At 45.8% G+C, this 27,008-nt stretch overlaps 1 protein-coding gene across 15 annotated transcripts in view; it reads right to left on the bottom strand.

Moving 5' to 3' along the window:
* SRCIN1 (SRC kinase signaling inhibitor 1) overlaps positions 1 to 27,008 on the bottom strand; it is a 1,709,922-nt gene that overhangs the window by 413,463 nt on the left and 1,269,451 nt on the right. For all 15 annotated transcript variants that reach the window (XM_069634673.1, XM_069634672.1, XM_069634685.1 and 12 more), the window contains one exon: positions 11,250 to 12,079. In XM_069634673.1, the coding sequence (XP_069490774.1) occupies positions 11,250 to 12,079 (830 nt within the window). The remainder of the gene's footprint in view (positions 1 to 11,249; positions 12,080 to 27,008) is intronic.

Here is a 27,008-nt window from a genome sequence, read left to right on the forward strand (position 1 = left end):
CATAGTTTGAGGCCATTTCCTTGTTCTTGTCCCAGTCCTCCTCCCAGCCCTCCCCGACCCATGATTGGTTGGCTTGCTCCTTAAGTCTAGTTCTCCAGGGCAGCCCCCTGTGGCAAAGGACCCAGAGGCAAAGTGCAGCTCCCTCAGAAGCAGCTCCGTATGGTGTCTGCCAGTGTCAGCCAGGGGAAGCAAGAAGCCTGCAGCCGTCAGCCTGCTTTGACTACTAAAGTAAGTGCGGTGGGTCAGGGGACGCAGAAATCACTGCACCCCACTAAACTGACCCACCCCACTAATTACTCTATTTTCTTATCGCACCACTCATAAGCCTTTTCCACGTCTCTCTAGGAGAGTCCATTTTTCCTTTTTGCATTGCTGTTTGTGTTGAAACAAGGCCACCCCCCCCTCTTTCTAGGCAAGTCGAATCTGGGTGTTTTTTTAATTGCTATTTGTGTTGAAATTAGGCCTTTTTCACCTCTTTCGAGGAAAATTGAAGCTAGGTGTTTTTGCAGTGCGCTCTCGCCCTGCCCCACCCCCTGTCCTCCGTCCACACTGCTCCTGTGTTCACCTGTGGCTTGTTGCCTCCTGTGTGTCTCTTTCTGAGTGAACATTCCTCCTCTGGTGCTACCTGTGGCATGTGCTTCCTTTAGTCCCTTACTCTCCCTTCTTGCATACTCGCACCATCTATGGTGCTATCAATCTCTCCCATCTTCTCAAATGGTTACTCTATCTCCCATCATATCCCTGTCACTAAGTCTTGAAGGAAAAAGTTCAAAAGAGATATCCTGGTCTCCAACCAAGGCCTCCCTATCGCTGATAGCAACATCAGTGTTTCCTCCAGACAGACTCTTACCGACATCCTCTTTGCTGTTCCCTCTCCCGACCTATGGACCCCTCATATGGTGTCTGTTCTCTCTCCTTTCTCCTCCTCTCCCATTAATGGTGGCACCCGTTGGGAGGTCCTTGTGACCCCCTTCCATTCCTCCAAGACCATCATCAATGTCTAGCTAAATGGTACCATCATGGTCCAGTGCTGTCAGCCAATATTCTCCTCCTTGATATGAGTCTCCCACATCTTATCAACTTCCTCCCTCCCCCTTCTAACACCTCACTGACAACTCTGCCACCTCCTTCTTCCTACATCGCCTCTCTGGAACCCATCTCCTCCTCCGTTCTGGCCCCTATGCCATCTCAGTCTACTGCCCCCACCCACTCTCGGGCCCTTCTATCGCCTCTGTTTGGTGTACCTCATTCCTGCACCCCACCCCGGAAGTCTCAAATGTCGCAACATGCAACACGTAGCTACTCTCAACTCTTGCTCTGCTGTCAAACATTCCTCTGACATCTGCCACCTCCTCAAAGACCTTGACGTCCTCACTCTCACTGAGGCATGGTTCCCTGTCAGCTCTGTCACAAGTTTTGACACTCTCAACACTGAGGGCTACAAGATCCTCTCGGAGCCCAGAACCAACCAGCCCGGATGTGGAGTGGCCCTGATCTTTCCGGAATGGGTCCCTGCTTCTGTCATTCCTATGCAGGCCTACTGATCCTTTGAATGCCTGGTCTGCAGTCTCTCCCTCTCCTGGCCTCTCGATGACTGTGGCCCCCCCATCTACAGGCCACCTTGCCAGGGCACGCTCGTCCTCTCAGAATGGGCTGACCTCTCTTCTTCCCTTCTTGCCTCAGCCTCTCAACTTCTCCCCCTCAGAGACCTCAACATCCACTTGGATGCATCTAATCCCTCCTCTCTCTGCTCCGACACACTCAGCTGGACACACCTTAGATGTTCTCATCTCTCCAGACATACCCTCTCTAACCCTCTCACTACTTCTCTCTCTTGGACGGACCACTTTTTGCTCTCCTCTCACCTGAAACCTCTTGCCCCTCAAGCAAAGCCTACTCCAGCATTGCTATCTTTGTTCTCAGTCATTTGGCCCATGAAGCGAGTGCCAGTGGACGCCTTTGCCTCTTTCTCTGCTCCTCCTACTCCTGCGGCTGACTCGCACTCTGACAAAGCCCTCTCTAACCTGCATCTTTCTATCTCCTACACTCTGGACATCCTTGCCCATGTCATGAGAATCCATCTAAAGCCTACCTCCAAGTGCAACTCTTGGTACGACTCCAACCTCGCTGCCCTGAAACACAAGTGCAGGGTGGCTGAAAAGAAGTGGAGGGCTTTGGGCGCACCCTCTGTCAAACTGGCCTGCTCCAACGGCAATACAGACTCTCCAAGAAGAGGGTCCATATCCAAGCACACATCTCTGCAGCCTCTAACAACACTGCCAAACTCTTTAAAATCTGCAAGAAGCTGCCCAATCCTATTGCAGTTTCCACCTCTCCCTTTACCTACCAGGCCCTCTGTACGGCTCTGGCCTCTCATTCCACGACAAACTCGCTTTCCTCTCCCTCTTCTCGGGCCCCCTTTGGCCGCCTCTCCCTCTCCTTCCTTTTTCCTCCTTTGCTCTGACAACACCTGAAAATGTCTCTAGACAAGTCAGATCTATGAAAGTGTCATCCAAACAGTTGCTCCCTGCTCCTCCAGAACGATCAAGGACCACAATGCCACCTTCGCTCCAGCCTTGTCCGATTTCTGTAATCAGTTTTTCGCCACTGGATCTTTCTCCTCAAGCACTCCCTTGTGCAGCCACTCCTAAAAAAAGCCTTCGGTCGATCCGCCATGTCTGGAAAAACTATTGCCCAATTTCTATCACTCCTTTCCTGGGCAAACTCCTGGAAAAGCTGGCCATCTCTCAGTTTACCCTCCACACTGAATCTGTTCACTGCCTCCATGACCATCAGTCTGGCTTCAGAGCAGCCAGAGTCACAGAAACTGCTCTCCTGAACATCCGAGAAGATCTGCTCTCTAACCTCGACTCCAGCTCTCCCTCTGTCCTCATCCTCCTTGACCTTTCCTCTGCTTTCGACACGGTCAATCACGCCACCTTGAACAACAGACCCTGTGTCAACCTGGGCATCACGGATCTGGCTCTGGTAGGTCTGATCTCCTTCCTCCTGGACAGTCCCTCCCAGGTCCAACTATGGTCCTTTCTCTCCACTACCTCTCTCTCCAGATGTGGTGTCCCCCAGGGCTCTATCCTCTCACCCTGGCTCTTCCAATGTCTATCTGGCCCCTTTGGCCTACCTGATCTCCACCTTCCCTTCTAACATTTAGTGTTATGCAGATGACACTCCGCTCTCTTTCAGGCTTCCCTCAGCCTCCTCCCCTCCCTCGCTCATTCCTGACTGTATCTGCGATTCAAGATTCGTGCGCCTCCAACGATCTTTGCATTAAGCCAGTAAGACAGAGATACTTCTCATTGGGACCTCAGTTCCCACTTTCCCACCTCCCTCTGGCTGCCCTCCTTGTGCCCTCTACCCTCGCCTTCTTGTGAGGCAAAAAACCTTGGCGTCATCGTTGACTCCTTTCTCTCCTCCTCTTCTCACATCACAGACCTTGCCAAAAAGGCCCACTTCCAGCTGCACCTCCTCAAAAGGTATTCTACCTTTCCTCACCTTCCCCCAGAAGCTCAGTGTCTCCAGCGCCCTGGTTCTCTCCAGGCTGGACTTATGCACTTCCTCAGAGCCATGCTGCCCTGATCGCACTTCCCCCTTTTAATCTACCATGCACTTGCCCCTCTGCGTCCCCTTGCACTTCTATTGTCGCACTTGCACAGTCCGAATGACACAAGGCCTAGTAGGATAGTTTGTCTTGTCCTCCCTTGTCGTGTGGCGCCTAGAAACACTTGTGTACAGGTGCGTTATAAATGCCATATCATATCACGGGAGACGTTGAAGGTGGTAATGAGGGGCAAATGCATAGCTGCCACACATGCGGTTCATTCAGCACTACTGTCCTCCTTAAAACATCTAGAGGACCGCATCAGTATACTCGAAGGAGAGATGGCTAAGGGGTCACCAGGCGAGGCGGAGCTCCTCTGGGGGATGGTGCACTGGGGACAGGCACAAGAGCAATTGGGCAAGCATGATTACGCACACCGCCCGACGAGAATCCATGGGGAGGGAGACAAGACGGGCTGGCTTTTGGCCTGGCTCCTCAGGCGGTACCATCACATAGCTTAATTACGCAGGTGGAAAAGGAGGATGGTGCCCTGGCCACCACACAGGAAGGTTTCAATACAGTGTTCCAGAGATATTATGAACAGCTCTATAAGGGTCAGAGGCAGGAGCAAAACCGAGACATGGAGGAGGTGTTAGACCAAGCCTCCCTTCCGCAACTGAGTGGGGAAGCAATTGACGCACTAGAAGAACCCTTAACAGAAAAGGAAAATAGAGGGGCAATAGAATCGCCGGGGAGTGGGAAGACACCCAGAGGCGAGAGGCCTTGTGGCCAAATTTTACAAGACATTTACAGATCTACTAGTCCCCCATTGTCGGCAACTCTACGAGTGGTCCTTCCAAAGGGGAAGCTTTCCAGCATTTATGAGGGATGCCATCATCGTTCTGCTCGAACCAGGGAGGGACGCACATTCTAGCGGCTCATACAGGCCCATATCATTGCTAAACAGACATTAATATACTAGGCATGGTGCTGTCGACCAGACTCATCAAAAAGGTTGCTCCGCTGATCTATCAAGACCTGTGTAGCTTTGTATGGGGTAGAAACGCAACGATGAATCTCAGAAGGCTCCAGTACGTTATAGAAAAGGTACAGGCCTCTCTGGACGCGGTTAAAGCCTTTGACTCTGTCAATTGGGGGTGGCTTTTCTGAGTCCTGGAGAGGAATGGGATGGGGCCAAACATGCTGAAATGGATCAGGTTGCTATACTGCGATACAATGGCGTGGGTTAGGACACCGAGGATGGTTTCGCATAGCTGCCAGCTGGAGAGGGGGATGCGGCAAGATTGCCCGCTGTCACCCATTCTATTTGCCCTAGCACTAGACACTATGGCACGGATTTTCAGGGTGCTATTTCATGATGCAGGAATCGGGGTGGGGGATCGGCAACACCTTATCTCCCTATACACAAATTATGTCTTGTTCTATATGCATAGCCCCAGGGTGCATATCCCTTACATACTCGAGATGTTGCAGAATATGGAGGTTTTCACAGGTTTCCAGGTGAACATGCAGAAATCACTGGTGTTCCCATAAGGCTCTCTGCAGGGGAAGGCAGTGCGGGACCTGGCAGAGGTCGGGCTACAATGGGAGGACGAATCCTTCCGATACCTAGGTATCCAGATTCATCATTCTATGGCAGAAACCTTCCAGTATAATGTCAGCAGGGCACTCACAGGAATAGAAGATAGGATTACTTTCTGGAACAGGTTACCTCTGTCCCTAATGGGCACAATAGCAATCTGTAAAATGCTGATACTTCCGAGATTGCTCTACCTATTCACAAATATCCCACACATGTCCAGGGCCCCATTCTTTAAGTTATTGGATGGTAAAAACGCAGACCTATTGGGGGAGAGAAACAGCACAGGGCATCGCTGTCCACACTATGTAGAAGATATCGGGAGGTGAGGCTGACCCTCCCAGCTTTCGGGTTATACTTTTTGGTGACCCAACTACAGCACGGTACCAGATGGGAGAGGGTAGGAGAGGAGGGAGGACTGACTGCTGCTGGGGAGCCCAAGAGGCATTATGCAGGGATAGAACTGCTATGGCAGGAAACAGGAGAGCAGAAATATAATAGGGCCAAAGGGACCCTCTTTTTTATTGAAGGGAGGGCCTGACTCTAGAGGGTGAATGGATTAACAGAATTAGAGTCAAAAGCTACCAATGTTCCTTAAACGCACTGTAGGTGCGTACAAGGTGCAGTATGGGCTAATTTAACAAATATTAGCCGAGAAGAGATCACAGAGAGGGGAAATGGATCCACAGGGATATATTTTAATTAGTCACTAGACGAACATTTAAAAAGACCAGGGACAAAAAGGTCTAAATACAGCCAAATCAATTTCAATCACAAAAGCAGGCATCCATTTTGTGTGGGTTAGTAGCAGAAAAATAGTGCGGCAGACAAATAATAACAGCACATGTTCATGTACTACTCAGAAATAGTAGCACACGTTTTTTGCCGCACTATTTTTCTGCTACTAGCCCACACAAAATGGATACCTACTTTAACCAATCCAGCACCCCATAGGTTCTGGTAACTAAGATTACAGTATGATGTCACATATGCCGAATATTGAATATATACACTGTTTTTGTATAAGCATGCCAAGAGTGTCAAGATTTGTTATGCTTGTATGCTGTTCCTGCTTTATTTGGATGATAATAAAGCTGGGTTTTTCCCTTCACTTTGTCCATTTCCGTTATTGAGAGTCCGGTTTGATCTGGCTCACGAGCCTATGTGTAATTGGGGACTTCCCAGGCAGCCTTAACACGTTGTTAGTCCAATTCGTTTTTTGCAATGTCATAGATTGTGAATCTCCTTGCCTAAAAACAATTTGACTTTGAAATGTAATCTTTGTATTGTTACAGATATAAGCATGAATGTTAATTTTAGCTTTATCTTTGAGGGCATTTCATGACTCAAGTAGAAGGTAATTTTTAGCACAGTGGTAGAGTGGAAAGGGCCATTTTGGGGATTGTGATAATTCTGTGAAATATGTTCCTTCTTTCCAGAGGGGAGCCACCGCCTTTGATGCTAGAAAGGTGAGGCCGCTAAGCAAAACACTTCCTAGGGGTTTGGAAAGCGGGACCTCACTGGGAGTAACTCCCCTCCCCGCCACCCCTAGGGGACAGGGACTTCCATTCCTGTGTAGAACTCCCTACGATGTAAACAATATCTCCATACATGGGAATTTAAGAAGACGACATTTCCTCTAATCAGGGAACTCAAAACAATCTTGGTAACAGGTACAGACGTTTGGCTTAAGGCAATTATGATTATGAGGAGAATGTGACCGCTGATCCTGTCCAACACGTCCCCCTCTTGGTCACGGGATACAGATACGAAGGCAGTCTGCCTTGAATGAAGAAAAGAGATCCATGGAGGCGAGCCTCTGACTTACGGATGTCAGACGTAGGTGTGGCTATGCTTCTCAGCAGAATCAGCTGACATGGAGAGCAGCTTTGGCGAAGGAGAGAGTTGCCGCCAAGCAGGCAATGAACCGCAATACTGCAGTGAGACCAGGACTGAGAAAACCCAGTCCCGGCTGGAGGCACGACCGCGCTGAAGACGTGGTGAGGGTGGAGCCTAGGCAATGACGCTGAGCCCAACCTACGACGAAGGAACAACTCCTCTGTTCACAACAGTGAAGGAGCCGGCGAGGAAGGAAATGCAGATCAAACCTACAGAGGACACCAGAGAGCGGACCAAAGTGAGAAGTCAAGCAAGTGGAAACCGCCTCACCTGAGTGAGCCCCAGGTCAGAGAAGGTACAGAGGGTGCTCCCAGTGGAGGAGGTGAGAGAGACCAGAGAGGAACAAGGTAAGTGGAAAGGATTGCCCCAACCACAGGTCATGGGCATACAGGCCCTACGGAAAAGGAACCTTTTCTTAAAGAGAACAAGTGTGATAAGGCAGAAGGCCCAGTTATAATAAGGAATCAGAGTATCGAGATTACATCAAACCCAAAGAAGTGTATCTAAAAAGGGGTTATCAACAACCCTGAGAGATATGAGCGTGAGGTTGGGGGTGCTAGTGAAACCTGAAGAATACAGAGAGATACAACAAGAACACATTGAGGAAAAAGTCAGTGACAAGCTAAGAGTGAAACATATGAGGAAATACCAAATCAGATGGTGGAAAGGGATTAAGGAACTATCCCTTTGTCTATACCAAATCAAGAATTTAATATTTTCTGAAACTTGAGACTTTGTGAGGGTTTGGAAAAATCTATTTCTTTTACTTTGAACTCTTTTTTGGATGAACACAATAACTGGTAAAGACAAGAAGATATATCTCATTGACCAGGTCAAGATTACACAAACTATAAGCGGGTTATAGTGCTTTCTTTAAGTTACTTTAAGCTACTATAAATTGTATTTTCTTTAGTAGTAGGTTCCGGTAGAGGATTAAGTTTGGAGTAAAGTTATTTATTGTTTTGACGAGCACCTTAGTATAGTTCTTTATGCAGGGAATCTCCCTTTAGCACTAGGGATAAAAAGGCCTGTGATTTGATATTAATAAATGTTGTTGAACACAATGGGCCTCATTACACGGAAGGCGGTAAGGGTTAACGGTCACCGGTAATGGTACCGGTGACCGTTAACCCTTACCGCCTTACTACGAGGTTCCTTTGCGGGTTGGTACTTTAACGCCTGCTTTTTAGCAGGCGTTAAAAACCAACCCGCAAAGGGACCAGGGTGCTAATTACGGTACCGCAATTTGCGGTAGCGTAATTAGCACCTTCCCCATTCCCATTATGCCCTATAGGGCAAATATGGGAATGGGGAAGGGCAATGGGGGGAAGGGGGAATTACCGCCCCGCCAACCTTGGAATAGGGCGCTAATTCCCCTTTCCTCCAAGGCGGTGCCGGTATTTTACCGGCATGGACCAAGGTGCTAATAGCACCATGGTCCACCGCCTACCGTGTAATGAGGCCCAATGTCTTCTGGTCCAATTCCTTGTTTCGGTTCACCACAGGTTCCATGGATAGAAAGTATTTTTTCCTAACTGAAGCCAATCTGGGGGGTGGAGATAATGTCCCTTTGGTAAGCATCAGGCTTCTGGGCAAAACAGGAAGGCCTTTTAAAATTCAGGAAACAAATTTCACCCTTGTTTTAAAAAAAAACAAAATGTGAAACTCATTCTCTGCATTGATTCCTGAGAATATCTGAAGTAGTTGAGTTGAGAGTTTTGAACATCGCATCAGTACAGTTTAGGGGGAGCATGCTAAGTATATGATTAACTATGGGAGTGATTACCTTACCCAATTCAGTTCTACCCCACAAAGAGAAATTATTCGAAGAAAATGTACTTAGAATGCTATTCTCCATCCTCAAGGACCTGTGTTTCTTCCAAAAGCTTGAGGAAATAAGACATCAAAGTCTGGCATTCTCTCTTTTGCCGAGAGGCCCGTCCAAGAAACTGATCGGTGTAGTGTAGATTACCTTGTGGATAACTATACATTTTACAGTTATAATTTATGGGTGATGTGGATCGGTAGCTGGATACACGTCACAGATCTTTTGTCCAGCTTAGGGTAAACAAATACCATGTCTTTCAAGGCAGAGGACTTAATGCCTTTGTTGTGAATGCATGAAAGACTTATGAAAAGGTGGTAAAAGGATTTCTGTGTATTAATAATAATAATATTATTATTATCATTATTAATAATAATATTATTTAAAGAATGCTACTGAAAGGCCCTGAGGACCAGGGACTTTGCCAAGTTTAAAGGAGTTAATACAATGTTATATTTTAGTAGATGGGGCTGAGGTGTTAAGGATGTCCACTGAGAGATGAACTGCTGCATGATCAGATATTGTTATTGGTTCCATTTTAGGATTAAGGATAGTTGGATGTGAAAAGTATGTTACTCTGCAAAGGGGTTATTAAGGCTTTAGGGGTTTACTGGAACAATGTATTAAATATGGTTTCTTAATACTATAGGAGTATTGGAGGATTTAGCCATAGGGGAACCATATATAACTGCTGCTCGATCAAGCAGTGGATTGAAATCCCAACCTAAAAGGATTGGCTAAGTGTTTGGTTGGGCCATTTTTCTTTGACGTTAATGCCTACCCAATTGGACTTCAAACTATATATCTATCTCTAGGAGCAGTTGAGTTTGATGAAGGAAAGCAATGTCCCTATGAGGATTTCCAAGGTAATCCAGACCCTGTCTTAGTTTAACTGGATGGTTCAAGAATTTAGCAGCAAGAGCAAATATGAATGCAATTAATTTGATTATATTAATGAAATCGTAGAAGCAGCTTTAGTCTGCACCCAGGGCTGAGTCATCCTGGATGAGGACAGTCTATCCAATATATTGTTATTAGGTTTTTGCCTACAGATCGGACCACTAGTATGAAATACAGCCACTACCACCAATCGACTCATGGTAAAGATGGTGAAGAGGAAACAAAAATGAAAGATTAAAAAAGAAAAACGTAGCCCAAACCCACCGATTTGTGTCACTGTGCAAGTTGTGCAGGGATGACAAGTAATCAGACATCAAGAAGAACAGGACCAGTGAATGGAATGCGAAAATGACTTGCACAAGTCCCACCCACCACCACTCATCCACCCCTGCACCCCCCCCCCCCCTCCTCATCCCCCATCTTGCTGTATGGCTGGTGTAACCCATATGGGCCTCACAAGTGTCACACAGGCAAAACATACACAGAAAGCATGTTCATGTTTATATGTGCTTATAACGTGCCGAAAGCCTGCAGGCATCAGGGCACAGAAAACAGGAGTAAATGAAATCGGAGTAACCCTGAATTAGTAAAATGTGTGCTCCTAAACAATCCATAACAAATATTTAAACGTTCTTACGAAACGATGATCAGGTATACTTGATGAAGACACCCAGCTTGGTTAGATAGCATTAAAGTAGCCTGCTGGGTAAATGTGAATGAAACAGAACCCTGGCAGGGTGACAGTTACAATTCGTTTTGGACGGAGAGACATGCATGAACAAGCAAAAGCAAAGTTTTATGTTAGTTACACATTTCTCACCTTCTCACCGTCAGCAGGCCAATTATAATGTGACTAACTAAGCACAAAAATCAATGTTGGAGCAATGACTTCACCCACAGCTCGAAACCACAAGCTGACATTTCATTCAAGAACACTGAAATCAGTGATGTAGGCAGTATCTTTGAAAACAAATGTAAAATCATGTGCTTTTACAGCCCTGATCCCCAAGCCAGCTTTTCTTTCCCAATGGAAAAACACCAAAACCAGAATGTGCGACCCTACAATGTGATAGCATCTTGGTATCTTTCTGTGTAACAAGGAAGCATGTGCTGAAAGGACTGATGCAAGCAGTGACTGTGTGGTGCAATACATGCACTGTAAAGGCTCAGCCATTTTCTCCCACACGTTTTACTGCATCTACCAGGAAACATATTGATTGTTTTGAATCCAATTCAACTAGATAAATCATTTAATTAAGCGCATCCAACTACAGCATGCCGCCTGGGATCATATCATGTATCTGTGGAACCCAATCTTCTACATATGACTCCAGCATTAATCAGTGTGAGACTCTTCTCCTACCTGGACAATCAGGAGTTAATCTTATCAGAACTCCAAAGAGGCAGAGCAAAGGGAATATTTAAAGACTGTGACAATTATGCCTTATGGCCAAAGAGATCAAAATTACCTTGTCTCCACTTCCTTTGTAGGCACAGGTGAACTGAATCCAGACAAAGAGCGTTCTCCAGGCCCTGGAAAAGCCTCAGGGGGCCCAGAACTGCTTGAGTTCCTGGTCTTATTCACAGGACTGTCCATAAAGACAGAAGATGAGGAATCTTTTCGGAAGGACTGGCGAACGGGAGAGGATCGGCTTGAGGGTCCAGAATAAGTGCTGTGTGGGCTCTGCCCCTGCTGAACATCCACCAACCTCCCATCAGTCATCTTTTGGGGGGAGGAAGGAGGCATTCTGAACCCCATGCCCGGCCCATAGGGGTCACTGTATATTTGGGAATTGGTCTTATACAAAGTGTCTTCCAGTTCTGATTGTAGCGCAGCCGCAGAGTAAGTGCTCAACGACCTGACTGAACCCCGCTTGTAAAGCCCCCCAGGGTAAGAGAAGGGATCTCCCATTCCGGCAAGAGATTGTGTCGAGGAAATGCTAAGTCGGCCTTCATGAACCATGCCATAGGGATCGGCGTAGAGTCCCTCATTCTTTACAAGCACAACATTTTTGTTGGCGAGGTCTTCATCAGGTTTGACGTCTCGGCGTTCTAGGATGGCACTGGGGCTGGGAGACACTCCCTGGGCTGGCGGGAGGTTGGAGTGCCGCTCTGCATGGTGCACAGGACTGCCGGCAAATGATGGTGGACGCCCACCACTGTAGGACATGCGCGACCGAGCCGGAGAGGAAGACTGTAGTACAGGAGGAGGCGAGCCAGAAGTTAGATGTGAGGCAGGAGACATGTTGTTCAGACGTCGAGTGGGCGAGGAATCTCTGGCGCTGTAAACCATGTCCCTCTGTGGAGGAGACAGAATAATAGAATTGTAAAACTAAGTTGTACACATGTTTATTTACATCTATGACATCTCTACCCAAACACCTACCTTCAACTCCACCTGCCCTTTCTGCTGGGAGCCTTTCCCTCCCCCATCACAACCAGCACCCTACCATACCCAATAAAAGGTGACCGCCAGAACACTGCAAGTGACACAACGAACATTAAGGAAAATAATGAAAGTGCAAACCATGGCAACACCGAAGATTCACCAAAGCAGGGCCTCTTTACCTGTAAACACAATTGCATCTCCCACACTTTTCTGTCTTAAACAATCTCCCTCTTAGGCCGTCTAAGCATGGGGAAACCGCTTTCAGACCCCCCTCTGGAATCAAAAGCCACCACCCTTCTGTTAAGAAAGATCTTTCTATTTGCAACTTTCCTCCCATTGACATCAAAGCTACCCCCAGCTTTTCGCAATGTCTTCAGCTGCAAACTGACTTTGGAGGCAAGCAAAGCCTTCTTAGCTGCTTCACTTAACTAGCCCAACTTTTATTTTGGGGGCACTGGCCAGACCACAAGGTTACTAGTGCAGGTGGACTGTGCACTTTCATGATTTCCTGTTTTGTTTTTAATGTAGCACACATCACTGTATAGTGATGTGCTGTAGGGAGCGTTGTATCCCCTTTTCTTTGTTTTAACATCCTTCTGAACTATTGAATGAGCCTAGGACAGGCTGGTGGCAGTGAACCGTGTTTTACCTATTTTTCAGGCACTACCCTGCACCATACATTTTTATCGCATAATGCCATTTCGAGTACCATATACGCCACATGCCTGTGCCTTGGAGATTGGATCATGTCCTTTGACCATCTTGCTTTTCAGCCAGTTTCCTGGCCTCTGAGGGCAGGAAACACCATATAATGTAATGCCCTGCCTGGGATCCTGATTGGATTCCTGGGCTAGTGCTTTTGTAAGGAAGAACTAGTCAGGGCTGGGATTAAGACTATCTGGTCCTCGTATAGACGCATGCCAGGAAGTGTCCGTTTGGGAGATGTGGGGCTTGTGGCTGGGCATCACTGGATAACCTTACCTGTGCTAATTGCGCCGTTCCTTGCCATTGGTTGGATGGGGCAGCCCCCAGCTGGAATTTGGGATAGGAACTTCTCAGATCAACCAGTGGAGCCAAGCATTGCCAGAGCCATCCCCTGGTAAAGCCCTGCTGCTTTTTCTGCAACCACAGAAGATCGTACTTGGTGCTTCAACCTTTGGACTGGTGGGACCAATGAGTCCTGCACCCTGCGCCTGAAGCCTGTTGTCAAAGGCCACTAGAAGTGTCCAGGGAAGATTCTGTGGGCTGACCACCAAGGCAAAGGCCTCTTTGTTACGCTGGTCGCCATCTCGAGCTGGAGTGTAGGATTCTGCAGGTTGACTTATGGCCTGATATCACCTCTCCTGCTGTTGCTGCTGTCCGGGATGAAGAGGGAGCCTTCCTGATACAGAATCTTTATTGCTGCCACGATTCCCCACTGCTGAGCCCAGAGCAGGGTTAATTCACTATTGTCCTGCTTCAGCAGGGTCCATGAGGTTGCTTCCTTTCATGGGCCCTTCTCTGGCTGCTGTCCCGATATGTCTTGTCTGTCCAGCCAAGAGTTTGTTGGAGCCGTCCCAGAACCGGTGATCAGAACTGCTGTCTTGCCCGACCCCATCCCAATACCATCTTTGGCCACTCCACCTGCGAACCCTGAAGATCCACCAATGGGACAAATGGGAGAAGCGCCCCCGAGTGACTCCAAGTACCCCAGAGATGGTCCCTCTGAAAATCAGAGTATGGAGCACAAGAGTACATACCTATTTCTGTGCCCCCCCTGCAATTGTATCCACTCCCTAACGCACTGCTCCCTGGCTGTAATTGGAGTTCTAGCCAATGATCCACCACCACCTCAGGGAAACCCCTCTAGAGTGGTGGAATTGAGAGTGTACCCTCAACATTCTTTCTTACCTGTTAAATCAAAGGTGATTTTAAACCATCTTTCACCAATGTGTTGTCTTTGCCAAAGCTTGTGCAGGGGAATGTTTCAGACGTACTCCTGCTCTACCAGGTGCCCGGAACTTTAACTCTGTTGAGGAATTAGGCCTACTTACCTGGCATGGAAAGACTGCTAAAGTTAGATGTCTCCCTTATATTAATAAGGCAGTGGGCCTCATTACGACCCTGGCGGAGGACCATGGTGCAATTTGCACCATGGTCCATGGCGCTAAGCTGCCAACTCCGCCATGGTGGTTGGCGGACTTACCGCCCCATTCCGACCTTGGCGGGGCGGTAAGTCCCCAATCCCCATTTACCCTTCCCCATTCCCATTTTTGCCCCATAGGGTATAATGGGAGTGGGGAAGGCGTTAATTACGCCACCGTAAATTACGGTGGCGTAATTAACAACAAGTCCCGTAGCGCCATGGATTTTTCGGCCTGCAAAAAGCAGGCGTAAAAATCACCATGGCGCTACGGGAACTCGTAGTCAGACGGAAAGGGGCGCCATGGTTTACGCCGGCGTAAACCCCTTTCCGCCAGGGTCGTAATGAGGGCCAGTGTATATAGTGTATCTTTTAATGCATAGTTCCTTTCACTTTACTTGCTACAATTACTTTGTTTTGCCATATTGAACTACTTTTACTGAATTTAGTGTAAGTAAACTCACCTTGAGATTAGTGTGTGGTGTGTGTGTGTATGGCATGCGTGCATGCGTGTGTGTGTGCGTGTGTACTGAAAGGAAGGCATAGTATCAAAGTAAGACAGACAAATGTGACCACAGTTCAAGGTTGTATATTGAATGTTATCAAGGGAGCGTGATAAACGCCTATCTAAACCTAAATCTAAGATGGAAGCAAGCTACGACCATCAAAATAATAATGCAGTCGTAGTGGAGTCTCGTCAAAATAAAAGGGCCTAGAATAAAAAACGCATTGCCAATCCTTACCGCTAAGTTACAAATAGTGTAGGGTAATGTTCATGAAAAAGAAAGAAGTGTTCACAAAATGTTGGCCTCCCTTCCACGCGTTTTCAGCATGGGACAATGCGCTTCACTCGAGCATAGCACACTCTTGGGCTTCTTCAACACAAGGACACAGTTCCATTACAAGAATCAGGGCCTTCTATGCCCAAGTCTCTTAAGTAATCAAACGTCTCTTGCTTCAGAGGGCCTGATGACTCAAACAAACAAAAAGTTCCTTTCCAAGTAATAAAGTAGGGCAATTAACTCTTTACCCTCGATTGCCCTCAGCCAGGCTCAAATCCCTTTTCCTTCCACAATTCCTTCTCGGGTAACTCTCGGTTCACCCCGGATCTCCCTCAGTCGGGCTCAGATCCTGTTTCCACAATTAGTCTGCCTCAGCAGGGTTTGGACCAGTTACAGTTCATATGCCTTTTCCCGGGTGACTCACAGTTTATCCGGGGTCCCCCTCAGTCGGGCTCAGATCCCTTTTTCACAATTAGCCTCCCTCAGCCGGGCTTGGACCAATTAAAATTCGTATTGGCTATCAAAGACTTTCAAATGTGCACAGGGTTTGGCTTGACCCGTTGCAGGTTAACTATAATTTCGCAGTTCACAATTTTACACTCGCAGTTGGATGCCTAACAGAGCCCTTCGAATGACCACCCACGTGGGGTCGGACCACTCTGTATATGGCATCTACCTTGGTTTCAAAAGTTCAATCACTCCCTGGATATTCAATTATATTTGTGTCGCTCAACACAAATGCCTTAGACTCTTATTTGCAGATTTCTTCATACAATGTTGCTGCTTCCAACATTGGTTCTAACACAGACTGGTCTGCTATCAGTCTCCCTGACTCACCGGCTGTGCTGACTTTACTCGAGGGGCTTTGTTGTAGGAGCCAAGGACAGTACCATGGTGGCAATCGCTCCTCCCAACTTCGGCTATTGATGTGGGAGGGCCCATGGGTATCTTCGACACACAATGCACCCTTCTGCAGCTTTAATTCCTGGTCTTATGTTTCTTATTCTCGAGGGCTCATGAAAGTAGGGGTTTTCTTCCTCAGAAAAGACCAAGAGCAATTCCCTCCTTGCAATTTGTTCTGGTCTTGCCGACTTTCTCCTCGTGTTAAACTGCCATCTCCAAATTGCTGCTTCGTCGTGCGTTTTACCTTGCTCAGAGTGGCTTTTTATCGGAGTGGGGATGTGTGATGAAGGCAGGTGTGTGTAAATTATCAGTAATTGCCTGACCCTTGTGTTGGGACATGTCAGGTATACGGCTCCAGTGTTAGTCCGTTGTTGCTCGTGATGAACTGACCGTGAGAAAGTGTTTGTGTTGGGAAAGGAGGACAGGGATGGGGGAGAGAGAGAGAGATATCTTGATTGGGTTTGAGCAGTAATAGTGTAAGCGCAACATTGCCGCACCACCCAATACTGAGTTTGGGCGGAAAGTTTGAGATAAATCTTGCCACTTTCTACCTATTTTCAGCGCAATTTGCGCTGCAGTAATTGTGCCGATACTGCTCCATAGAGTTCCTTGGACTCTTAACAAAATGGGGAGTAACAGTATTGCCGAATAATTTCCAATACTATTCTCGTTCATTACAAAAATAGTCCTCATCTACTTACCTGCAACTGAGATAAAATATAGGTCACCGTCTAGTTGTATGTTCCGCATTATAATATTTACATTAAAAAGGAAGTGCCATCAATGTTCCCAGTGCCCTACTAATTCTGTCTGCCCTCTACCACTTCTTTCTGAACCTTTTGCTTTAACCCAACATAACCCTTTTATCAGTTCCAACTAATGAGGATCATGGGACAAGCAAAATAGTATGGAGATGCTATCCATCCAAGCTTGGTATGAAGCTTTGAGTAACTGTAAATAGCCACACAGTAATGCCTTGTGATTACGTACACAGATGGCCAGCTGTCGGCCATGCAGATCTCAAGCATGGTATTAATCCTGATACAATTAGAGCTGGTTTAAATCAATCGAGTGAAAAGAAGCTCATCTGGAAGCCTATGCGTATGCACAAAAACGACGGATGAAACCTAGATTAATGAACTGATTGCTAACAGTTTTACTAATACTATTTTGTTTGAAAACAATCGCATACATTTTCTTAGAACTGAAAGTTCTGACAACAGAAGCTTCTCCATTCAGAAGCCAAGGGATCTATGAAAAAGAATGAATATTGTCATACCTCAAATGTTCCAAAATCTTTATCTTTCCATAGATTGCAAGAAAGCTTTCACAAAATACTAAAAAGGCACTAGAACAATCTTCAATATTTACAGAGTAATATCTAACTGCACGTTCCTGGCTAAACATGCAAGTTCCTGGCTAAAATTGCAACAATGCATATAATCAGTTCAAGTATTTTACCAAGGGGAATATGTTGCTAGGTTATGCAGAAGCTGGTGTTAGGCCTGCTTATAACATAATCTGTTCCTCTCCATATCTACGAACAGAGCGGTAGGTCTTCCCCTCCTTGACCAGCATTGATTTGACATGCTAGATCAAAGCATCTTGCAATCCAGTCTCTTTGACCAAGGCATCAACGATCTACGGACTTCACTGTGTCCTCTTTAAAAGACCAAACCCAAAATGTACAATTGATTCCCTTTAAAACAAATCTAAGAAATACCCCTTTGAGGTAACACAAAGTTTCTCAGTCAACTCCCTACCTTTCCACCCCTGCCCTCTTTCATAAGATCTCTTAATCTCTCCTGTCACAACTATTCGGATGGCAGTCCGACAGTCCTTAAAATGTCAAGCAAGGATCTACCTATGACTAGTATTTCAAACTGCATTTTTTCAAATGGCCCGTGGATGGCATCCAAACATCACTTTGTGAATCCAGAAAACAATGAAATCATTTATCTGGCAACACCACACTAATATGTCTCCCCAAATCAACTAACTCTTACAACTCATCTCTCCTCGTCATCCCCAACCACCCAAGTGAAAAGCCTATGTGTTGTGTGCGAAACCTGACGGTGTCTCCCTGACTAGTCCCCGGGGATCTGTCATCCAGGTGGCCAGGACATGGCCATTGCTATTGGATCAAGTTCCTTGGTGTTGACCAGTGAGGGAGGATCACCTGGATGGGGGGGGTGTCCTCGGGGAGTGGAAGTTGGGCACCAACAGGTGAGAAGCAGTATCCCCCTTCTTATAACACCTTTTTCCCATCCTACCCGATAGGGTACTCTAACACTCTACTCCCCTTACTCCTTTCCGACACAAACACTTTCGCACACTACGAAAGACGACAAACACCCTAAAAATCGACATGACATGTCCTACAAGGGTCAGGAAAAGTAAGGCAACTGACCAGAATCGCACACACCTGACGGCTCTTTCGCTTCCCCACAGGGATAAAAGGTGGAGCACGAGAGCACAATACAAGCAACGCAGACTGCACGACGAGAGAGCTAACTCAGCACGGCAGTTCAATAAGAGGAGAAAGATGGCGTAAACTGAGAGGGTGACAAGAAGAGATGCGACCTTGCCCTTTAAGAGCCAGGCCTGTGAAACCTCTGCAGAAGGAATCGTAAGACCGCAAACAATTGCCAGCGTGTGTTGCAGCAGATTTCAATGGTACACTGGGTCCACCTCTGCTGACAACCAAGCCGGGGAGAGACGATGGGCCCAAAGGTACCGGCATTGACTCCAGGGACAAGAGAAGCCAAGCGGTACATCACACCCGGTGAGTCGATAGGAGGGCCGCTAAGAAACCGAACTGTGTTGAACAAAAGTAGCAAGCGACTGATTAAAGAAAGTACAAAGAACTGTTGATACGCAAGGGGAAAGCCAGCATATAAGAATCAAGCACCACGTGGGTGTTCACTCTAGAAACTCTGGGCTATTACCTTGTTGTTGAACTACCGTAACCAGAAGACCTTGGGAGAAAGGCGAGAAGGGGGTCAAAGTGGTCATACAGGGCTCTAGTAAAATCCTCTGTACAGTCGGAAACCTTTGACCGACAGATTAGTGTGAAGCTAAGGGAAGCGAGTCCCGAATCGTAAAGTTGGCAAGACTGAACCCGACCGAGGGATGCCGATAAAAGGGGGAAAAGGCTGAAGTCCCAATGAATAGTGTATCGACAAGAGTGAACCCGGCAGAGAGATGTCCACAGTGAAATGTTCAAACAAAACATTAAGATTTGTGAATCAAATAGATGTTACAAAGAAGATTGTCTTGAAAGCCATAGTGAACCCGGCAGAGGCTAACAATCGAAAAGGGTCCAAGCCCGGGAGAGGGAGATCAAGGGGTGAAAAGGCATCCCCAATGTGCAAGCAGAAAGGAACTTTTGTTTATTATTTTGTTGAAGACATCAGGTCCTCGGAGGCAAGAGACTTTTTGTAGAAAAGAGACTTAAACAATGAAGGCCCTGATAAGCTGAAAGCGGAACTATAACCTTGTGCTGGGAAAGCTCGAGCGTGTGCTGTGCTCCTTGCTCCGTGCTCATAACGTGGGTAAGGGAGACCAGACTACTGCATCCTGACCTATTTTTTGTGAACACTTCTTTCTTTCCTGTGAATCCTATCCCACACTCTGTTTTTAGCGTAAGGATTGGCAATAGGTTTTTCTTAGTATAGGCCCTTTTTATTTGACGAGACGCCACTAGGACTGCCTTATTATGATTTGATGGTCGTAGCTTGGTCCCGTTTTAGATTTAAGCTTAGTTTACATGTTTTTCCAAACTGCATATACTGTTTAATAAACACCCTTGAATTGGGATCACTTGTGTCTGTCATTACTGTTGCCGCCATGGGTTTCTCACAGTTTTCATGGTCGCCAGTCTATCCATGGGTTTCAAATCACAGCACTGCCAAAAAAATGTCTGCATGCGAAAGCGTTCCAAAGATCGTTCCCCTTCCTTGCTTTACTACAGAACAATAAAGCAATTATTGCCATAGTGATCTCTAGACTGGATATCACAACAGTAAAGACCTGTAGCCTGGATTACACAAACAGCCAATAGCTGGACAACCGTGCCCACCTAATTGCAAGACTACCAAGTGGAGAATACTGTTGGGTGCACCCTTCACAAACTGGGATTCAGGGAACACATGTCACAAACACTCCTCCCACTGCATTGGCTTCCAGTTGTTGACAGTCTCCGTTTATAACTCTCAAGGCTATTCACACGTCCGATCCAATTTACCTGCAATATAAACTGCGCAGACACATTCCCACAAACAACCCCTGACTCTACTCTCCAAAACTATGAACTCCCCGCAAAAAAACACAAGGATCATCCCAACGTATAATGCTTATGAAAAAAGCCATTAGAACTGGCTGTTTCTAACATATTTTATAGTTATTATTCATGTAAAGCTGTTTCTTTTACATCCATGCTACCAACGTTTTTGAAAGCATCAGGACAATCCTGCTATGAAAACTGATTTCTACTCCTGTTTGTCACATTGTTAACAACCCAATTTGAAACAGCAATGTGTGAAACCTTTGACCAATATGTTTCCACTGCACTACCTGTTTATTACAAGCACTGATTTGTTTTTGTATGTAGTGCAATGACTTCTCTCTTGCACTGAATACATGTTATGTATACAATTCTACTGTTTATGTGCATGAGTTACAAATGGTTCTATGTTCTTTCATCAATGGCTATTTTTTCGATGGGTTTAACGAAAATGTTTTGCCCCAAAAAAAAATGAAACATTTATTTATTTATTTGGGGAGTTCCTCCCAAACCTCTCGATTTTTATTATTTCCGACCCCACCATCATATATATATATATATATATATATATATATATATATATATATATATATATATGCCCTTTCCCACCCCACCCCTATATTTTCCATAGTTTCTTCCATTAAATATTTTCATTAAAAAACCCATCGAAAAAATAACCGGCGATGAAAGAATGGTATACGTTGCAAATACACTTGACCCTTTACCTACACCACAAGCATCCTTTTTCGCTGGCCTCATGCCATCATTTTAAGGGATACCATTCTGCCTAATTCTGAACTCCGACTGCTGTGAGATCAGTATGCAGGTTTTACATTATGAGACACTAAATTGACCTTTTAGGCAGGATCTTACACTAGGGCACCCAGAAGCATGCAGGCTACTATATTGGAGAGATGCCCTGCCAAGATGTATCCTTCTTCACAGAAATGTCATTTTCACAATCAGAATGAATTTCATCATTACATAATCTCTGGCAATGTAACCTTTAATAAGCATGACGTTTTATGGAGCCTTAACTGAGGTTAGGAAGGAATCTGGAGAGACAGTGGCACATAGTCCTGAGCCTAGTTTTCAAAGTGGGCTTCACTAGGCCCTCCCACAGCATTCCAACCTCAGTACATGGGTATGCAGGCTTGGCGCCCTAAGGGACGCACCACACACCCGATTTCTCTTTGCCTTTGTGTCCACCTCATTTGTCTTGCACACAGCCTACTCGGGGCTCTGTCACTTCTAATCGTCAGCTGGGCAATCCCAGATTAATTTCTTTGGAATCCGTCAGGTTACGGCAACACCTAACAGGCAAACAAGCCTCCATGCTTCAAGGGTATGCCCAAGCACATCGACTCCATCTTGCAAAAAAAGATTAATTTCAGTACTTCTCCGATACGTACTGGAAACTACCCACGTTTGACTTTTCCGATCAGTGCTATGTTTTAGATTGTTGTACTCTGACTCTACAGACATGCACACTATCACAAACTTCATCCCTACTGATCATCCCCTTTCCCACTTGCACAAATCTTTCATGTGCGATTAAACACTGACCCCATCCTGTACCCTTCTTCTCCTTTGTTGTCATTTTTTAGACTCTCCCAGACCAAGGTCAGTAAGCCCCATGGCCCGGGCCACAATACAACACTTTCTGGCAAGCCTCAGCACTGTTCAATATCTATGGTGGAGACTGACGCAGTATAAATAATTCCTAATATAAAAATGAAAAAATCATTACTTTACAAATACATTTCAGATTAACCTTAATATCCATCTCATTGTCGAGGGGATGTGCAAGTGTGGGGGAGGCGATTCCGCAGGACACTCTGGCATGTCATGACTAAATGAAAAAAACCTTCAAACCATTTTTCAAATGAAACTTTGTGTGACCTGGCACAAAATGTAAATACCAGATTAGAATTTGAGTCTCATTTGAAAAGGCATATTTCAAGCTGCCAAGCTCAGCAATCGCTGCCATTGAAAAACAGAAGCTACTCTTCATAGCTATCTGTTTTCTGAGATAGCCCCTAGACAGGGAAAACAGAGATGCCATTCCAATAACAGTACAATGAAAACCAGACACTGGCACAACAGCAAGGGCTTTGGAACAGCAGAATCCGTGGAAGGCAAGCTTCAGGCTCTTTGAATATGCTGCTTCTGGACCACTAAGAAGAAGGCCTACTGTGGGAGTGCAAATTCCAAATGAACAGGCATCAAGTAGCTGGGAAAAAAAAGAGTTGTTTCATAGCAATAAAAGCTAATGCAGCAAAACTCATTACCGAAATCTGGATTTCCAGGCCCACAAATCATTATGGCAATAGGTTTTACCAGGAACTTTGCGGATATTCGCTGCCCAGATGGCAACAATCAAGATTACAACACTGAAATAAAACCTTCCCATCTATACATATATAAAAGTAAACATTTGTTTGTTTGTGGCAAAGTGTTGTTGCTTATACAATTCCACACAGTTTCACCCATCTCCACCAAAAATTGCATAGTTATCTGTTGGGACCCTCCGGACATTACTAGCTACGTGACATTTGGAAACCCCACCACTTTCCCTGGATTTCAGCACCTTCACACATTGTCAGTCCAGACATGAGGAACAAAACTCAAGGTCCAAGGCCTAGGATGCACGGTTTCCAAGATATTTGCACAGCAATGCACCACAACGAACTGCACCACGCCAGGGTGAGGCAACAGGTGGGGAAGAGAGCACAGAAGGTCCCAGTATGCAGCAGCACACCAACGTTCGCTTCCTCCAGGGAATGTCAGCCAGCCACACGCACCCATTCTCAGTGCAGTTTACTTCAGGGTGTAAAGCAGATCAAACGATAAGCGAATCGAAATAGCGACCTATGGGATCAGTGTAATCATGTCTGTCTACAGAACACCATTCAGAGAACCTTCTGCTAGTGGTTTAAAAAATCAAAGAGGTTTGCAAACAAACAGCAACCTACCTGCAGAGTTCAGAAGCAAAACACCTAAGACCCCAACAGTTCCCCAACAAGTGCCTCCTGGTGGCAGCATTGCAGCAGTCTGATGGAAGACTATTCCCAGTTTCCTGGAATCCTCAGAAACGACTGGCCCTCAACTAACCATCTGAAAAATAAATGCTTCAATACGAGTAACTGCTTCAGATAAGAAGCCACCAAAGGAAAAAGAGCTTGCAATGCAAACCGTATTGAATCATCGTAACACAGTCAGAAGGAAGCCTTCAAAGTTATGAATTCAGGAACCATATAGTGCGTAACACGACCCCAACCACTCACAAAAAACGGATGCCATTGTGACACTTCAGCAACAAAATTCAATAAATACGAAGCTACCCATGCTGGAAACAATGAACTGTTCCCTACCCATCTAAGGAAGCAACACCAAAGGATCCTTCTGCACAGGCACTAACCACTTTCTACCCTTTCACCGGCAAAGAATTACTTTCCATCATTAACTCCAGCAACTTTTACGGTAGACCCATGCTCTCAACCAAACTTCCCACCTTCATCCCAGCATCTACTAAATGAAAACTACACAAGTTGGACCAACGCCTACCGTCCTCTCACTATGCAATTCTTCCATTGGGGAAGGGATTGCCCTGCCCGCCTTCACAACCAGTCATCATTAAATCACTCAAACGTGTGGTTGACCCAAATGACCCAACAAACCACTGCTCAATCGCCAACACCCCTTTCATTGACAAATGCCTTGAGAAATTCCTCAACCAACAGGTTCAGGAACATGTGAGCCCAGCAACCGCATCCGTGAATCACAACACGGGTTGAGGTTTATGAGACCAGAAGCAACACATTCTGCCACATTCGGCACCATCAGCCATGCAATCCTACTAAAAAGACTGTAGGACATTGAGGTAAAGAGAACAGACCTATGCTGCATCCCTTTCCTGATGGAGAAAATAAATCAAACTAATGGCCCCTTTCAGATCACTGCCTCGCAATCTGCCATGGTGAGAGCCTAAAGGTTCCAGCCGCTCACCCATTCTCTAACCATGAACTCCCTTCTAGATAGCCACAGCATCACTGTCCTCAAATGCTTGGACAATGTAGATGACACGGGCATGCTTGACTTCAATATCTTCCGTGCACACATTGATTCTTGAACAACATCTAATAGAATCAACCCCTACCATTCGAAAAAACAGAACTCATGATCTGTGGTTCCTCACTGATGAAGCCCAACAAGGCCGAAACATGTTTGGGGATGCTTGTGGTCTTGTACAGAAGGGATGTGACCAAGCAGTTCTGGCTGGTCTCCCTCTTTTGGGGTGGGACCAAGCCTGATTTGCATATGGTCTTTTCCCTTCTGTAATTGCTTGGCAGGCGAAGAATGATGGTCTGGAGGGTTGCCCAGAGCAATGCCAGAGGTTAAGATTAATTTTAAATCTTCCAGCCATCACCCCTTTTGTTTTGCTGCAACTCCTAAGACTGCCACAATCCAATCACCAGACGTAATGTACATTGACCCAAGACCTAACACCTTTCACAAGAAGTGTTAGAATCACATTGGACAGTTATCTTACACTAAAATCAAACGTTAAAGCCATCATACAGTGCTGCTTCTTCCAACCTCGCACCTTACAATGCATCTTGCCCTACCTGATCTTCAAACATTTAACCATGGCAGTTATTTCAATATTGCCATCAAGAATACACTATGCCAACACAGTTGACCTTGGACTGCCAGAATAAAGAATTAATAGACTCAAAAGAGTTCAGAACTCTTAGTAGGTAGACTACTCCTAAAACTGCAAAGCTACAGACACATCACCCCAGCACTCCACACATTCCACTAGTTCATAATATTAGCAAAGAAAAAATGTGACCACTTTAATACTCTATGCTTTGCTCATTGCCCCAAAAGCGGGGCCAGAACCCATCACAAGGAAATTGGTGCACCACATATCAAGATAACTGAAATCAAGCAGCAACGCACAATTTACGGTACCAAACTTCAAAATAAAAGCATTGATTATTCACTTTCTCCATCATAGCAACTAAACTCTGGAACTCTCTACCTAAGAACGAACATACATAACCAAACCTAACCTTCAGAAAACAGGTAAAAACCATGTTCTTTCACCAAACTTCATCCCCTGAGAACAGTACCAATTACACACCAATCCAACTCAACTTCGTCCCACAGAAGATGCCTTTTAAACTACTCAAACTACCGGGGACCCTCAAGCACTGGTCTGACTAAACCATCAGAAACTGGCTCACCTGGATCAGACTTAATACAAACAAAACTGAATTGAACAATCGGCACAGCAAACACCTGGCAAACCACCTTATTTGCTGCACCAGTAGGCACATACTATTTCCCATCCAGTGGGTGCCCAACACTACTTCTCTTCCAACTCCTCATACCCACCCTGTCTACCCCTTTGACTAGCCAGCACTCTCTAAAATCGACAAACCTTGCCCTGCACATACCTCAGGGAGCCGTCACAAGCATAGCTGGTACCACAAACTTTATTGTGCCAGAACTAAGCTCTCCGTTTCAGTTCTACTTACGCCCCCAACCCTCACACATCAGTGTACACCTTAACTGAAAGTGGATTTAGTCCATCATATTGTAGGCCTTTCCTTCCGGATAACATATCCACAGAAGTCTCCACCAACCCAAGATGCGCACATCGGCGCACACAGGACCCAGGTACCTCAGACTTTCGTTCATCAACACCACCGGTTTTCACATCTGCCTCTACTGCTAGCCCACTAACAATCCTCCCTCTTCTTACAGAGCTCATAAGGGTGCTATAGAGGACATCTTTACTTAATCTTATTTGGCACTACGTTGCGGCCAATGTGGAGCCGGTTAACAGGCAGCACATCTTTCCTGATGCCTGCTTCAGGAATTACCTTAGAATGATTCTAAGTACTTGCAGAAATCGAGATTATTTTGTCTTTGAAAAGCCCATTTCATTGATACACCGTGCCACCATTTTGGCCTCAAAATAACATTGGTACATGGCTCATACAGCCGTGCGGGAGATTGTCTATTATATTATCACTAGGTTTCTCCTGGTCATTCAACAGTGGTCAAAGCACCTACACATGTCTGACCGGTCCACAAGTTTTCTGCTTCCTCTCATAGCCAGGACACTGTTGATGGAACGGGTCGAACACACACCTGGGGGTGAGGAGCGCAGCTCAGCGTGCCAGTTTCGATGTTCTCTTTTTGTTTTGTATTTAAATGTGTTTTCAGTCATTTTACAAAGTAAATTATACAGCGATATTTTTTATTCTAAAAACCTTTTCCCCACAGACGTCATATATGGAGCCCTGCATTTCTACTTTATCACATGTAAACACTTCCCCTAAATGCTTCCTTTTCCTAACATTGCTGCCTGCATTTAAAGTCAAGAAAGAAAACACACACTAGCTGATGGTAACTAGCTACGGCCCATCTCATACGTTAACTCAGTACCCGGTTCAATCTCTTCTAGTTAACCAATGCAATTCCTCCAGCCAGCGAAAATGGTCTTCCACTGGGTGCGATTTTCTGAACAATCATTTCATGAACTTTTTAATGATCCTTGGAACAACAGAGAAAGAGTGGGAGACTGACAAGTATAGCGGAAGATAGCCACCAGATGAACTTTGATAGATGAGAAAGCCAAACCTTCCTTAGTCAGATCAGTGGTCGGAGTGGGCGGGAGCGGCCGGGAGCAGTGCTCCTCTATTTTTTTTAATTAAGTTGTACTGCTCCTAT

Source organism: Ambystoma mexicanum, chromosome 13, assembly GCF_040938575.1.
Source record: "Ambystoma mexicanum isolate Mex_15411 chromosome 13, UKY_AmexF1_1, whole genome shotgun sequence".
In the NCBI taxonomy this organism is placed as follows: domain Eukaryota; kingdom Metazoa; phylum Chordata; class Amphibia; order Caudata; family Ambystomatidae; genus Ambystoma; species Ambystoma mexicanum.